The 14,622-nt window shown below is 44.2% G+C and overlaps 1 protein-coding gene across 1 annotated transcript; it reads right to left on the reverse strand.

Annotated features, from left to right (window-relative positions):
• Window positions 1-1,773: 1,773 nt before the first annotated feature.
• On the reverse strand, window positions 1,774-13,409 carry hunk (hormonally up-regulated Neu-associated kinase). The gene is made up of 9 exons (XM_012858702.3): window positions 12,744-13,409; window positions 9,005-9,297; window positions 8,624-8,679; window positions 8,180-8,315; window positions 7,964-8,091; window positions 7,084-7,210; window positions 6,026-6,194; window positions 5,705-5,867; window positions 1,774-4,909 (listed from the first exon to the last, which is right to left on the reverse strand). Exons 1-9 carry the CDS (start codon window positions 12,975-12,977, stop codon window positions 4,167-4,169), a joined length of 2,049 nt encoding a protein of 682 aa, XP_012714156.1. The 5' UTR covers window positions 12,978-13,409; the 3' UTR covers window positions 1,774-4,166.
• Between the last annotated feature and the right edge of the window lie 1,213 nt (window positions 13,410-14,622).

The raw sequence follows: 14,622 nt of genomic DNA on the forward strand, positions 1-14,622 counted from the left end.
GACTGATGGACTCCATGCCACGCTGCATTGCTGCAGTAATCCAGGGAAAAGGAGCCCCAGCTAAGTATTGAGTGCTGTACATGCTCAGGCTTTCATGTTCATACTATTTAGTTGATTTCTGGAAATATTTTTTTGTTGTATTGCTCTTTAAGTAATATCCTATTTCTCTGAGATACTGAATTTGGGGTTTTCATCAGTTTTCAGTTATAATCATCAAAATAAAAAATAAATAATCACTTGAAATATATCAGTCTGAGTGTAATTTAATTTAAGGGTTTCACTTTTTATATGGAGTTACTGAAAAAATTACTTTTTCATGATATTATAATTATATGACAAGCACCTGTATACCTCTAAATTTAAAGGAAATCAAACAATATAAAAAGAGCCTCTTGTTCTTTTATTTAGTGAACTTAAATTTTCCAGTAATCCTAGCTGACTCAAAGCAGGTAACGTTCGGTCTAATTTAGTGCCAGATTATTGAAGGGGGAATCGATCATGTGTCTTTTAATATTGTGTATGCACATTAAATACCTGGTTTGAACTGCCGTTATTGGATTGTTTTTTTTTTATTTGAAAGAAAAAAGGATAAGGATAACAAAGCTTTGGTGTCCTTACAGCTTTTCATCGTCATTTTATAATCCAGAGGTAAAAAAAAAATAACAATCTAAATATGATCTTCATGAGATGCTTCCTCACAGGTGTGACTAGAACAGCACAGGACTTCAGGTTTACTGTCCTGTTACCTGTTGTCAACCAGCCGTTTTCATGCCCGCAGGCTGTTTGTGACACCAGACCTCTAGGGGGATTTTGACCAACAGTCCGCCTGCCTTTGATAAACAAAGGGCTCTGGCTTTAATGTTTTTTTTTTTGTTTTTTTTTTTTTTTAGGGCCACTCTTGCCCCTCCGCTTTTATCAGCTTAGCCTCGCAGATTTAATCAGACATCCTTGTTTGTGTCGTCCTGTGAATGTGTTTGTCTCAGAGTGCCAGAGACCCCCCCCCCCCACACGCCCTCCCCCCTCCGACCTCCTCTTTGTCTCGACATGGCAGTGTCACCCAGAGATGTTTATTATGAGGACGGGGGGGAGGAGGGAGGGAGGGGTCACCACAGCTGAGTAGATTAGTGTGTGTCGCTGAAGAGGGAGCGGGGGCCGTGGTATGTGAGGGTATCATTTGTAAGGGTCCTTCAGCTGTTGCTCTGGTGTTTTTTTTTTTTTTACTCATTATAGACGTATCCTGTGGGAAATGTGCATGACATGTCAGACAAATGGCACAATGTGTTTGTAAAGAAATATGGCCCCTTCCATAGCAGAGAAGCCATGCGTCATTAACCCCACCAGAAGGAGAATAACTCATGAATCTACGTTGCCTTGCGATTTTCTTTTTTTTTTTTTGATGCGATAAACACAAACTTTATGGCCCTGCATACAAAATACTATGTGTGGAAGAAAAATAAACATCAATGTACACCATCCCCTTTGTGACGGATGGTGGTGGCGGCGTCATGCTATTGGCTCGCTAGTCTTTAACGTTAACTTCAACTAAAACTCATAGAAATAAGTGGCTGTAATGTGACATAATTTGAAAAAAGGTAGCGTGTCAGTTGTTGTCTAATTGTCAAGACCGTTGGACGTTGTGGCGTAGTCATGCATTCTTTTCCTTTTTGAATTTAAAAGCATGTAATTTTTTATAATTGCAGGCCAGGCAGACAGGGTGTACAGCCACGGCGCCAGACAGGTAGCTGGTGGAAATCAACAGACCAGACACAGAGGTTCCAGTATAGATATTTAAAATACTTTATACAGCATAGAAATCTCTTGACACTCAAACCAATCCATTTAAAAAAATCTTACAAAAGACCCCCCAGCGTATCTGTAACAATCTCAGTTTCAAAAAGAAGAAGAAGAAGAAGAAAAAAAAAAAGAAAAGGAAAAAACAGTTACAAAGCCATAATTTCAAATGCTTTGACGTTACAATTCGATTCATGCAATTTTTCATCTGGACAAAAAAAAAAAAAAAGGAGATATTCTACAGTATTTCATAGTGAGGCAAAAAAGACCCTTGTGCCAGTGGAAGCCTTTTCCTTTTTGTAAAAAAATGCCATCTCCATAAACATTTAAAAAAAAAAAATAAATCCTGCTATACAGAGCAAGTCACGTGAAGGGAGCAGGGGCGTTTAAAGACTGCTATGTACAAGAACAACGTTCACATTACGCTCAAAGAGCTCTTGGCAAATACTCATCATTGCAGTAAAAACACTTAAGACTATTGCACGAACTACAGCATTAAGACAAAAGGAGGTGAATCACTTCTTTTGTGTAGATGTTAGGTGACACTAGTAGCACTTGTTCCCACTTTCAACCCCCCAGCGTTTTTCGGTGAGGTGGTTGAGTTTCATAAGGCTTCTGATGCTCCGTTTTACGTCACTGACTACAAACTGGCGCGTTTAGCTGTGGAATGATCCTTAAGTGTGAGTTTCCCTGTTGGTGAGCTAACACTTGTGTATAAAAAAGTGAGAAATGTCGTTTTTTTTTTATCATTGACGGGTGATGAGAGTTCATAAAAAAGTGAGCTTATGATTCTACTGTTGGTCCCTATGTTGTTATATTGTGTTAAATCTAAAGTCAGCACACTCGGACACACCCCACACAGACCTGTCACTACAGAATGCAGAAATGCACGGTTAATGCTGTGAGGTAAAAGATAGTCAGCACACTTATTTCCTACAGGTTTTGGTTTTTAGTAATAGTGCAGTGAGTTTAAAATTTTTTTTTTTTCCTCCCCCAGCCAGCATTCAGGCTACAGTGCGGGCTGACTGGAAGTCAGTGGCTATAGTACAGAGTTTCTACAGAGACAACAACATTTACACATGTACGGTGAGGGTTAGGGTTGAAAGTCGGGGTCCTGTTAGCTGGTGCGAATCAGTCTGCGGCTTGTTCTCAAACCAGACGAAAGCGTCATTACAAAAGAAGGTACCTCAAACCGGGTCTATATTACAGAGTTTTGTATGTATGTGTGTGTGTGTGTGTGTGTGTGTGTGTTTGGACGCATCAGTCGTCAAGGTCCGTATCACAAGACATCCCAAGTCCACTTCGTATCTAGGGCACAGCGGGGTTTAGTCATTGCTCAAGGATCCATTTCAAATCTCATCTTGTCAGTGTTGTCACATTTTTTTTTATTACATAACACAAATACTAAAAGGAGGTAAAATGTTAAATTCTCGCCCCTTCATCCATCGCTGTTTCACATTTTGATTAGGCATGGGCCGGATGCCGGATTCAGTTTCTGCACAGGCTTTAAACTTTTTGTCAAATTTTTTCCACGGTTCAAAGTCCCTTTAATCAGATACCGGAGAAAGTACCAGAGTTACTGGAGATTTCTCTCCCCCCACCACCCCTCCCCAACCTGTTGCTGAACCCTGCTGGTCAGTTGGGTAGAAGAAGGCAAATATACAATTCCTTGCTTATAAAAAAACGTACAAAATTCTGCAGTTTTGAAGAATTTGCTCTTGCATAAAAACAGAGTTATATGGAAAACATATTAAAATGGTTTTTAAATGCAAGGCAGCAATAGCTGATTTTTGAGGTGGTGAGAATCCTTTCACTTTCCTCTCCTAATTTGGTTTCTTGGTAGATTGACTTTTTCCAACCTCAGACTTGAACATTGTAACGCCTAATTTAAATTGCGTCCTTCATTAAGGCAGGCACTGCAAATATGACAGATTGACAGCAGTTTGGGTTTTGTTATGCAACTGTTTTAAAATGTTTTGTCAAGGTGGTGGTTGGTAAGAAAACATGCTATTTACTCAGGTTGGTAAAAAGTTTGAGAACCGCTGGTCTCTATCAAAATGACGGATTTATCAAATAGGCTTACTTTTGTGAGAGCGGTAATAATTGATGCTTTTATTTCACAAACAAAAGCAATAATATTATGTTTTTAACTTTTTTGTGTTAACACCTTTAAAATGCAGCATCTCCACTGAAGGGTTATGAGAATCCCATGCCGGCCCATGTCTAGTTTTCATACCGGAGTATGACAAGAAAAGTGGCTTATTTGGAATAAAGGGGGAGGTTCACAGTTCAAAAGGCCGCTCTGAAAGACCTCTCCAGCTTTTACAAACTGTTGAGAGGAGTCCATAAGTTCCTTTCATTTTCGTCTGAGTCCCTCAGCAGAGGGTCTTCAGCGCGCCCGAAGCACACATGAGAGTTTTCATCGGGTACGGAGGCGGGGACACGACTTCCTCGATGAATTGTTCCGGTCGGAACGTAAAAGGCTGCAGCGGCGCTTTCTTCTTCGGACACTTCCCCACGGAGGGGAGCTTGCTGCGATGCGTCGGGCTCTCGGGGTCGCTGCTCGCGCTGTTGGATGGAGGGCTGAACGCTGAGTTGGGGTTGATTAGACTAAAGGCGGATTTCAGGGGCATGAACGCGGAGCCTCCCGGCGGGCTTCCGACGCTGCTAGAGGGGCTTCCGCTTGTGTCGGAGGAACCGCACCCGTCCGATGACAAATTCTTCTTGGGCTGCGGGTTGGAAATCAGGACCGGGGGACTGGGGATGGTGGCCTTTTTTAAGTAAGAGGAGTCAGGCTGGAAGGCGGAGACGTGGCGCGGCGGCGACAGAGTGCCGTTGGTCAGCTTGTACCAGGGAGTGGAAGGCGTGTCTTCAATCTGCTCGGCTTTGGAGAGCGAGCCGAAGGAGTGCATGCCGATCGGCGACGGCGCCGGCGGAGCGGGGATGTTATGTTCTGGACTCGTGTTGACCGGCGGGAGGGTGGCCAAGCGCCTCCGCTGCTGTGGAGTGTTGGGGAAGAGGGGGTGAATCTCGAGGTACTCCATGGACGAGGAAGCGACCGTGCCGGGAGGTGCCAGAGGCGACTTACGGTGTCCTACCGCTAAGGCTCTTAGTAAACCTGAAGAGAGAAAAGGGTGTAACGTTAGTTTCCCAACGCGGCAACCTTCCACTTTTTGTTCCCCCCCCCTGATGATGCCGCAGAGACACATGAACAATAAACATTGTACACCTGGAGCAAGTCATAATTTGAGATTTATGGCCTGCGTGTCTAGGTAGCGCATGTCATGTCAATTATCTCACGGCCTGTGCTGAGCTAGTGTAAAGAACTGGCTGGGGATGAGGGTTTGCCCCTCAGTCACTACCAGCCCAGCCTGACTTGCTGGATCAAGAACAGCCTATGGGCTTACTCGGTGTTCCTTACAGAAAAGTAAAGACAGAAAGGAGCATATAAACTTTAGTGTTCACCCAGGTGCTATTGTGCTGCGAGCTCCCCTTCACGTGTCACACGCTGTTCCGAATTTGATTTCAGTGCAGCTTCGAGGAAAGTTACATACCTCAGTGCTCAGTCACTCATTCATTTTATGTCAGACACCAGAAGAGTGATTTACATGGAAACAAAGTGCCTGTGCATTTGCATAAAAAAAATGGCTGTAAGGTTTTCCCAGGGTGTTACTTTTCAGGTAGATGGATGGATGGATGGATGGATGGGTGGGTGGATGGAGGAAGGGATGGAGGGAGGGTTGCATGGATGGGGTTGTGGGAAACAAGCTGTTGCACATGAAGATGCATGCTCAGTCAACCTACCCTATGTGGAAAATAGAAAGAAATGATGCAATAAATATTTTTTACCCCCTAAATGTACATATACGGTATAAATATATACATTTATGCATGAAACAGTGCAAATCCTCACCTGTTTTGTGTTTCTTCTCCTTGTTCTGCCCCTTGCTCACAGCCAGGTAGACGGGCGTCTGTTTCGGGGGGATGGTGAGTTTGTCCACGTGCTTCCGCCACTGCGTTTGGAAGTACTCAGCTTGTTTCTTCTCTTCTTTCTTTTTCTCCTGCAGCTGCTTCTCCTGCAAAGACGCAAAGACGGTGCAAAAGACTCTCAAAACAGGCCGTGCAGGTTTGTCAATCACGACGAAATTCTTCCAAGAAACCACAGAGGGCAGCGCAGTTTAGAGCGCTTCCTCTGCATGACAGGTGTTAGCCGTGATATACGCTTTGCACTCACCCTGAACTCCTTAGAGAGTCTCTTCATTTTCTTGTTGAGGAGAAAGTAGACGGCGAGAGTGTGGCAGGCACGGTTGGTGAGGACGGCGCTCAGAACCTCGCTGTGCTTGTACCCCATCTTCTCCGTCATATGGAGCAAAACCGCCTGGTTTATCTCTTCGATGTGGATTCTTCGGACAAAGAGAGAACAGATTAGTAATCCTGTAACACTCCGCGTGTGAAGCGTACACAAAATTACTATAAAAAAAATCGGATATGTAAGTATTTTGAATGTACAAAGCATTGCAAATGCGTAAAAAAAACATTTACTCTCTGCATTTTGTTTCGTAACAGCCACAAACTAGAGATAATTTTATTGTGATTTTATGTGATTGACCAACAGAAAGTAGCACAAAATCTGCAAAATTTGTTGAGAAATGACTCAATCACTCAATCTATCATCCCAAAACGGAACGAGTGGCGCACTACTGCAAATCTATATATCTCCGCCTAAGCTTTTCTTCAGGACGACAGGGAAGCTGGTCTGAACTGGTAGACGGCTGGTGTGAAATTCAGGGCAATTCTGCTAAAGAAAAGCCTGTAAGAGATTGCGGGCGATCATGGCGCAGGTTCACCATTCAGTAGAACAAAAGCCCTAAACGTGCAGCCACAGCTACAAGGAATGACTGATGTGGAAGCATCTTCCATGTGTGAGAATGCCTATAGATCTGAACTGAATGGAGAAGTTTTAGCAAGACTTTGAAAATTGGTGCAACCCCCACTGTCCGATCTGACTGAACTTCGACTATTTCGCAAAGAAGAATAGCCAGAAATGTCAGTGTCTAGATGTGCAAAGCTGGTAGAAACTTGCCTCTATAATTGCATTGAAAGGTACAGTAGTTCCACAAACTACTAAATCTAAAACCCATCAAAATATTTTTTTTTCTTCCTACGCACATATTGCATTCGTCTGTGTCGGTCCATTACAACAAATCTCAATGAAAACACACAAAGGTGGGGTTGTTACGTAACGGAAGGTGGCGAGGCTTGCAAGGGCCCGCGCGTGTGCACGGGGAGTACCTGTTGCGGTAAGGGGCCCCTGTGTTCCTGTTGGCCAGCTGCAGCCAGGAGTCAGTCATCACTTGGTGTATATTTGGACGCCTGTGAGGGTCTGGCTCAAGGAGCTTCTTCAGCAGACAGATGGCAGCTGCGAGAAGAAAGAAGAGTAAATCACACCGTGCTGTCAGCGGCCCTCTGCCCTTATCTGTGAAGATAAGTGATAAGATTCCTGAAAGTTGAAACATGTCGCTACATGTCTAACCATCAATTTGTCTTGACATGACACTCAAAGCCAGAACTTGCTATACCAGTTCCACTCTTTGCTTATCTTCAAATACCACAAACCTCAGCTTCTCATTTACTTATATCTCATCCACAACCTCCACTGTGTTGCGTGGCTCAGCTTTAATCATCGCTGTATTAATAAGACCTCTCTGGAAGTAGGTTAAGCCAGTCCTTCCTTAGAAAAGTTAGCAGGTATTACTGCCGTGACATGCAGAGCGGTGAGCGTCACCGCATCCAGTGACGAGGTTCCGTCACCGGTTCCTCCATTATTATCCACCGCCCTCATTAAACTTTGTTTAAACCGTGTGTAATGAAACCACATCAACAAGTTGACATGCCTGCAACTTAACTGGAAATATTTTTCTGGCCACAATGCTGGGCGTGTGCAACCCCGGCTGGCTAATTATACTTATGAGAGCCGTTTTTTTTTTGTTTTTGTTTTTCTAAGGAAATCATGGCGTGGCAGCGAAAACAAGTTCTAAGGAATCCAATTGAACGAAAATAAAGGTTTATCTGACCACCACGTGCCTAAACTTGGCTCTTATCGTGCCTCAAACCGTCAACAAACAACAGTTTATGCAATCGGCGCACGCAGCACTTCAGTTGGATTCCTTACCGGTGGAAAGGGTAGGAGGTAGAGGGTTCATCTCTTTGTCCACCATCTTCTGATGCAGGGCTCGTAGGCTGAAGGGCTCCACGGTGAAAGGCAGTGACCCGGTCAGCATCGCGTACATATTGACACCACTGGGAGGCCAAAGGTGCACGTTCAGACGTTGCGGTCAACTTAAAACGGGCGATTTTGTGTTCTCGCATGAAATGAAAGTGAACTCACATGGACCAGACATCCACCTTCGGCCCGTATTTCTTCCTGGACAGCAGCTCGGGAGCGGCGTAGGCAGGACTGCCGCACTGGGTGCTGAAGGGGTCGGAGTATCCCAGTATGCCGGCGCAGTTACTGAGGCCGAAATCTAATAAGGGAGGGGTGGATGGAGAGAGTGTGGTGAGTGTCGTTCCTAGGCTTTGGCTGTTTATGCACCTCAGCTTTGCACAAACAGACAGAGGCAGCAGCTTAACGTCACAGCGAGAGCTTGTAAGCCTTTTACCGGGATGTTTAACTCGCCTTAACCCTTTACCTCATTAAGGGTCTGACTGCATACGGGGAGAATATTTACAGTGACGTCGCTAATAAATAGTCGCATAGTATTGATCAACTGTTCGTATCCTCTACAGACTTTGTTTTCTGATGACAAAAAAAACACATTTGAAAGTACATTACCTATGAGCTTTATGTTGTCCTGCTCATCCAGTAGGAGGTTTTCTATCTTCAGATCTCTGTGAGACGAAAAGGGAGAGAAGAGATGTTACTGTTGGCACAGTCAATGTTTGGGTAAGATCATAGTCTTGGTTGTTGTGCAAGTCTCAACTCTCTTGAGTAACTGACAACTTCTGTCTGAATTTAGACATTTTTTTTTAAGATGAAATAGCAATATCGTACGGTATATATATGTTAGAAATGAATGATAATATCCACTGTTTGGAGTATTGCCTGGTGCATGAATAAGCCAGCACTTTTAGTTTATTTAGATATCCTTGAATGAGAACCCCACAGTACTGTCTGACTTGACGCAGCGGGCTGTTTAATTGTCCTTTGCCATACCTGTGCACCACGCCGGCCCTGTGCAGGTGCTCGACGGCCAGCACCAGCTGGCGGATGTACTTCTGAGTCTCCCTCTCGTCCAGGTGCTTCTTCTCGTAAATGTGGTTCATGAGGTTCCCTCCGGGACACAGCTCCATCACCAGGTAGTAGCTGTTCTCTGTCTCCAGGATGTCCAGCAGCTGCGCGATGTTCGGGTGGCGAATCATCTCCTGGATGAGGCCCTCCCGCCGCAGGTTCTTTGTGACGTACGAGTCCTTCTTGGCCTTGCGCTTGTCGATTACCTTCACCGCCACCTGGAGAAAAAGCAGGGAGGAGGCCGGGGTAAGAGGATGAGAAAAGATATTCTTCTTGAAACCTTGGCAGCCGAGGGTTCGACTCTTAAACCCCGCGCCATATGTCGCGGAGAGTTGGGGAAAAGCACACTCCTGCATTAGCGTGTCTTTTAAGGTTGGATTTCGAGCAGAGTAACAGGTGACGAGGCTACTCGAACTTTACTGCGGCGTACATAACTCGGCAGTGACCTCTCCCAAACAGCTGCTCTGAGGGTGTGGAGTAACGCAGGGCCCTAAAGATGGAAGGGAATGTGAGCATGAGAGAGGTAGCTGAATAATAAAGAAGTAAAGGGGCCAGACAGAAGCTCTAAGAATGAGCATTCATAGAAAAGATCTACACAAATGCAAATGCAAAACAAAAAACAGTATTAAATGAAGCTAAATTTAAAGTTAAGTTGCACATCAGAAGAGAAAGACTGTCAAAAAGGGAAACATACAGTGAATTAGTTAGTAGATAAGGCACATAAAAATAAAATGTTCAAGTTGAATGTACCAGAAGGGAAAGGGTGTGTAAATAGTCCTTAGCATCTGGTCAAATTTAAGTGTTTTGATTTAAATTTAAAGTAAAAAAAAAAAAAAAAATGGCAGTTAGTTGGCAAAACCCTGTAAAATAATATGCCGTTACGTGACTGTACCCGGCAAAACACTCCCCGAGAGGTGAAAAAGTGTGCAAATAGTCATTAGTCATTCCTTTGGAGTCTAACGGAAGGTGATTTCATTGTGACAAACACTAAAAGGGACTAAAAGGCGTAACGCTCTGCCTTTCATTTCTCCTCTCAGAACGTTCTGTCGGACCATTACTGGAGAGACATCCTTGAAGATGTCCTCATAAATGGCATGTCCTCTGTTCAATGGCAGGCCCCTTGATGATAATCGCATTCAATAAAAATATTTCATCCTCTGCTTTACGCGTCTCCTTGCGTCCTGTCTAGACTGAGTTCAAGAACGTGGCTATATCGTACGTTACAAATCATCTCAAGGAGAGTCCGCAGACGTGGACCGGCATTGGCAAGCGGGACAAATCACCATATCCATTAGTGATGCGGTGCAACAGTGTCCTCTCCTTCCTTTCTGCCCTTTGGCTCGTTTTTTTTACAACCATCCTTCAGCTCATTTTTACGCTCTGATAATTGATTCCCCTCTAAAGGACCCTTTTTTTTTTTTTTTTACAGCCGCTAATCAAACCTCGTTGCACATGCCATGTGCCGGCACTTGCCGGTCATTGATTTGCGCTTTTGGGTGCGGGGAACGTATGGAGTGGGGTGGGGCGGTGTATTTACAGTAGTGCACACGAGGAGGGTGGGGTAGGGGTGTAGAGGGGGAAGGGAGCATGCTGCCAGGGGGCTTCTGGGGGATTCAGTTGTTTATCAGTCACCCCTCAGACAGAAGGGAGGGGGTCTTGCAGGGGGGTGTAGAAAGAAAAGTGGGTTACAGTGATCAAAAACACACCCATGTGACCTCTCCAACCCCCCTGACCCCGTCGTTTAGCCCTCTTCACTTTCACATTCTCGTGCCTACACCTACACCGTCTTTCAAGAGATGCTAGAAAAAGGCAACGTGTGAAACCTGATGAATTTCCTTTTGCCCCCCGGGAATACCATCTCTGCTTTAATAAACCCACTGCCCTGTCCTCCCTCCCTTCCTCCCTCAAAGCTCCTGTTGTAGGCCTTTATTCAAAACGAAGAGCTGTGCTTGGTTGCGAGATTACCACTGTTTGCATCATCCTAAACAAAGAGAGCGGGGCAAAAAGCGGGGAGAGGAGAGACGCCTCCTTCTCTCTCCAGAGCGACAGAGCGAGCGCTGGCGGGCAAACGAGGAGGGGTCAAGATAATCTAATTATATGTATTTTTCAACGAGCTAATATCATGTTGTATAATCCTGCAAACAGGTTTTACAAGTTGGTACAAGCAGAGAAAAGGAGGCGCTTGTCTTTCTAATATGCAAATTCTCCCCCTCCCCCCCCCCGGACATTTCAACCAAAAAAAAAAAAAAAGACGAAGAAGAAAAAAAGAAAAATCGGACGAGATAGAGACAAAGGCAACAACCGGCCAATGGTTGCCCATATCAAAGCCCTGCGCTTGCAGAATCCCAATGAGCCCCAGAGCCCATTTATCAACGAGCCGATTGCATATGCAAGTAGTGGCTCTGGCTCCTCATAGGCCAGGTGATTTTCTCCACCGTCCCTATCACAGCCATGCGCGCCTGCAGAAGGTGAGATCACCAACAGCAGCAGCAGCAGCAGCAGCAGACAAAGCAGTGCACAGGTTGTCATCCAACAATGCCTCGGGAAAGCAGATGCATTTCCATTCCCCTCTCTCCCTCTCTCTCTGTTTCTCTCTTTCACACACAAGCACGTTGGGTAAATATTGCCAGCGCTGTGCATGCACTGCACCTCGACAGCTGGCGGTGCGACATGAGCTCATTAACAAAGGGAGCTCACTGCAAACAGAACTAGACACTTTCTCTGAGGTAGAGCTGATTAGCTGAGGGGACCAGTGGTGGTGGCACTGGGCTGACCCTCATACGTTTCCCCCCCTCTAACCAAAACACTTGTCTCACGCACAAATATTAGCTACGTTTAAACACAGCTAAACTGCCATCCTCTGCCTCTATACAACAGCAAATGAAAAAAAAAGCCCTTCATTTTTTATTTTTTTTTATGACTTCCAATTTTCCAAATCCCCCCACGCCCCATCTTCATCACCCCTTTTGGGAACTTCATAGAGACGCCCATGGAGCTGCCAACTCAAAGGTAAAACTGGTAATGCTAATTAAAAATGAATCCATAAAAAGAAAACGTGAAAAAGTTTGACATTTATCATGGCTGGTATGCGGCGTAAAGGACTGCACTGACAAAGAGCCAAGGAAACCTGAAAGCTGAAGAAAGACAAATGTTCTTCAAAAGATTTATACTAACTGCCATATATATATATATATATATATATATATATATATATATATATATATATATATATATATATATATATATATATATACTGCAAAAAGGGAACTAAAAATGTCTTGAAATTAGTATATTTTCTTTGATTTGAGGAGCTAAATAAGACTATTTGCCAATGGAATGAGTATTGTTACCCCTAAAATAAGATAATTAGATATCCTGCACTTGAAATAAGATGATGGAGATGAATTGTTCCTATTTTAAGTGCAAAAATCTTATTCCATTGGCAAATAGTCTTATTTACCTGCTCAAGAAAATTTCACTTAAATCTAGTTCACTTTTTGCAGTATATATATATATATATATATATATATATATATATATATATATATATATATATATATATATATATATATATATATAAAACACAAAAAATTGCGTGCAATGTCGTGTTATTAAGTTTCCAGGAGTTCAGACAGCGCAGATTTCATCCAGCTGCATGCCTCACCTTTTCTCCCGTCAGAGTGTGGAGACCCTCTCTAACTTTGGCGAAAGACCCTTCTCCCAGCTTCCTCCCGATCAGGTAGGTCCCGACGCGCTTGGTGTGGTAAAAGTTCTTGAGCACGTCCGGAGCCGGGCTGCCCAGGGTGGCCGAGATGGTGCTCTCGTCGTCGGCGCTGTCCGAGGTCTCCCCGTCGTGCGTCCTGTTGTCTGTCCCCATGTTGTGGTCCGACACGGGCATCTCTGTCGCCTTGTCTGAGGAGGTGGGGAGGGCAAAAAGGAAAACTTCGCGCCTCGTCTCTCACCCACCTTTAAAAGCAGGTATTAAACGCTTAACGTCCCGCAAATTAGGCTCGCTGGACCTTGCGCCACCTGTTCATCCAAAAGCATCCAACCGGAGCGCTCAGCAGTTTCCGAGGCAGCTGTATCCGCTTAGATTATTTATGACATAAGGAGAATTAAATGAAAAGGCAACGTCTGTAATGGGAATCTGACGCAACGTGTCTTGTGTCCAGTCCGCTACATGAGAGTCGCGTTCAAATCGGGGGATCAGAGGCAGGCTGTGCGCGCGTCTCCTCTCTCTCCAGCGTCTCCTGAATGGTCTGCGCGTCATGCAGCAGGCAGCGTGTTTTTCAGTTTGAAGCGACTTTCCCGGTCCTGTGGGTGGGCGTTCCTCCAACCACCCCAGTGTGAGGGTGAGAGAAGATACACCGTGATGGGAGAGGGGGTACTTTCTCGTCCAATCAGCGCAGAGAGGGTGGAGCACGTGTGAGAACAAGAGGAGGACAACAACAAGTCTACCGGTACCACCGCCCCGCCGCTCCGCTGTGTGCGCTCACATTGTACATTGTGCGGGAACAAAGAATGCGTTTGTAGCGGCGATAAGTGACTCATTTGGACGTATAGGGTTTGGGAAATTCATTCTGACAGGCAGTTGGGGAGCCACACACACACAGACGCGCGGCTTTTTGATGGAGAAAATATCGTTTTTGTTTTTCAAATTGATCATAATAAATCTTATACCCCTTTAATACCAGTCTTATGACCTTTTATATACCCCCAATCTTATACAAGCATTAGTCAAGCTTGAGTGTTTTCTATGAAGCGGCAGACACACAGAGTAATTTCACCTTGTTTCTCATGAGGTTCACTGGCCTGATTAACAGTTTTTATCACCCGTAAGAGGACACGGACAGGGAGGGGCACCTCATCTTCTGCTTCAGCCAAAAATGTTTCCCGTGTCTTTATTTATTTATTTTTGATTCTACAGCATGGCGTGCATTTTTTGTTATTTAAATGACGCTTTCCTTTTTTTTTTTTTACTTTCATTTCATTTTAGTTTATTTTATGAGACTCATTGGCGTAGTTGAGCTTATTTTTTGGATCTCTAAAGAGAATGGTTTGAGCCACATGTTTTTACAAGACTGCTGGACCATGCTTTCCAGATATTGGACCACAGACGTAGTAAAAAAATGAAAAAAAGAAAGAAAGACATAAAGCATACAAGTAGGACATCTGTTGGAGACTTTTTGCACTACAATCAAACGCAGTGCAGGTTCATTCTTGCTGAAATTCAATCAATATCCATTTTGTAATTGTCTTGACACAGGAGCCTTAAGCACCGTATTGATTGAACCTGCGTTAGCCTTTAAAACAAAGCATTTGCTCTTTTCACAGGGTGAAATGTGTGCAAACTCCTGCACATGGCTTTTGTGCCCTGTTTAGCATTATAACTTACTCAAAAGATGAAGTAAACTAAATATTTTTTTTGTGAAGAAACATTAAAAACAGAGGCATCCATTTGGTAATTGAGAGTTAGGTGAAATTTACAGAATAAATGTAAATGCTTTCAGTGAAATACGTACATTGCCTCACACAATATTCCA

The sequence above is a fragment of the Fundulus heteroclitus genome, chromosome 11 (assembly GCF_011125445.2).
Source record: "Fundulus heteroclitus isolate FHET01 chromosome 11, MU-UCD_Fhet_4.1, whole genome shotgun sequence".
Taxonomy (NCBI): Eukaryota; Metazoa; Chordata; class Actinopteri; order Cyprinodontiformes; family Fundulidae; genus Fundulus; species Fundulus heteroclitus.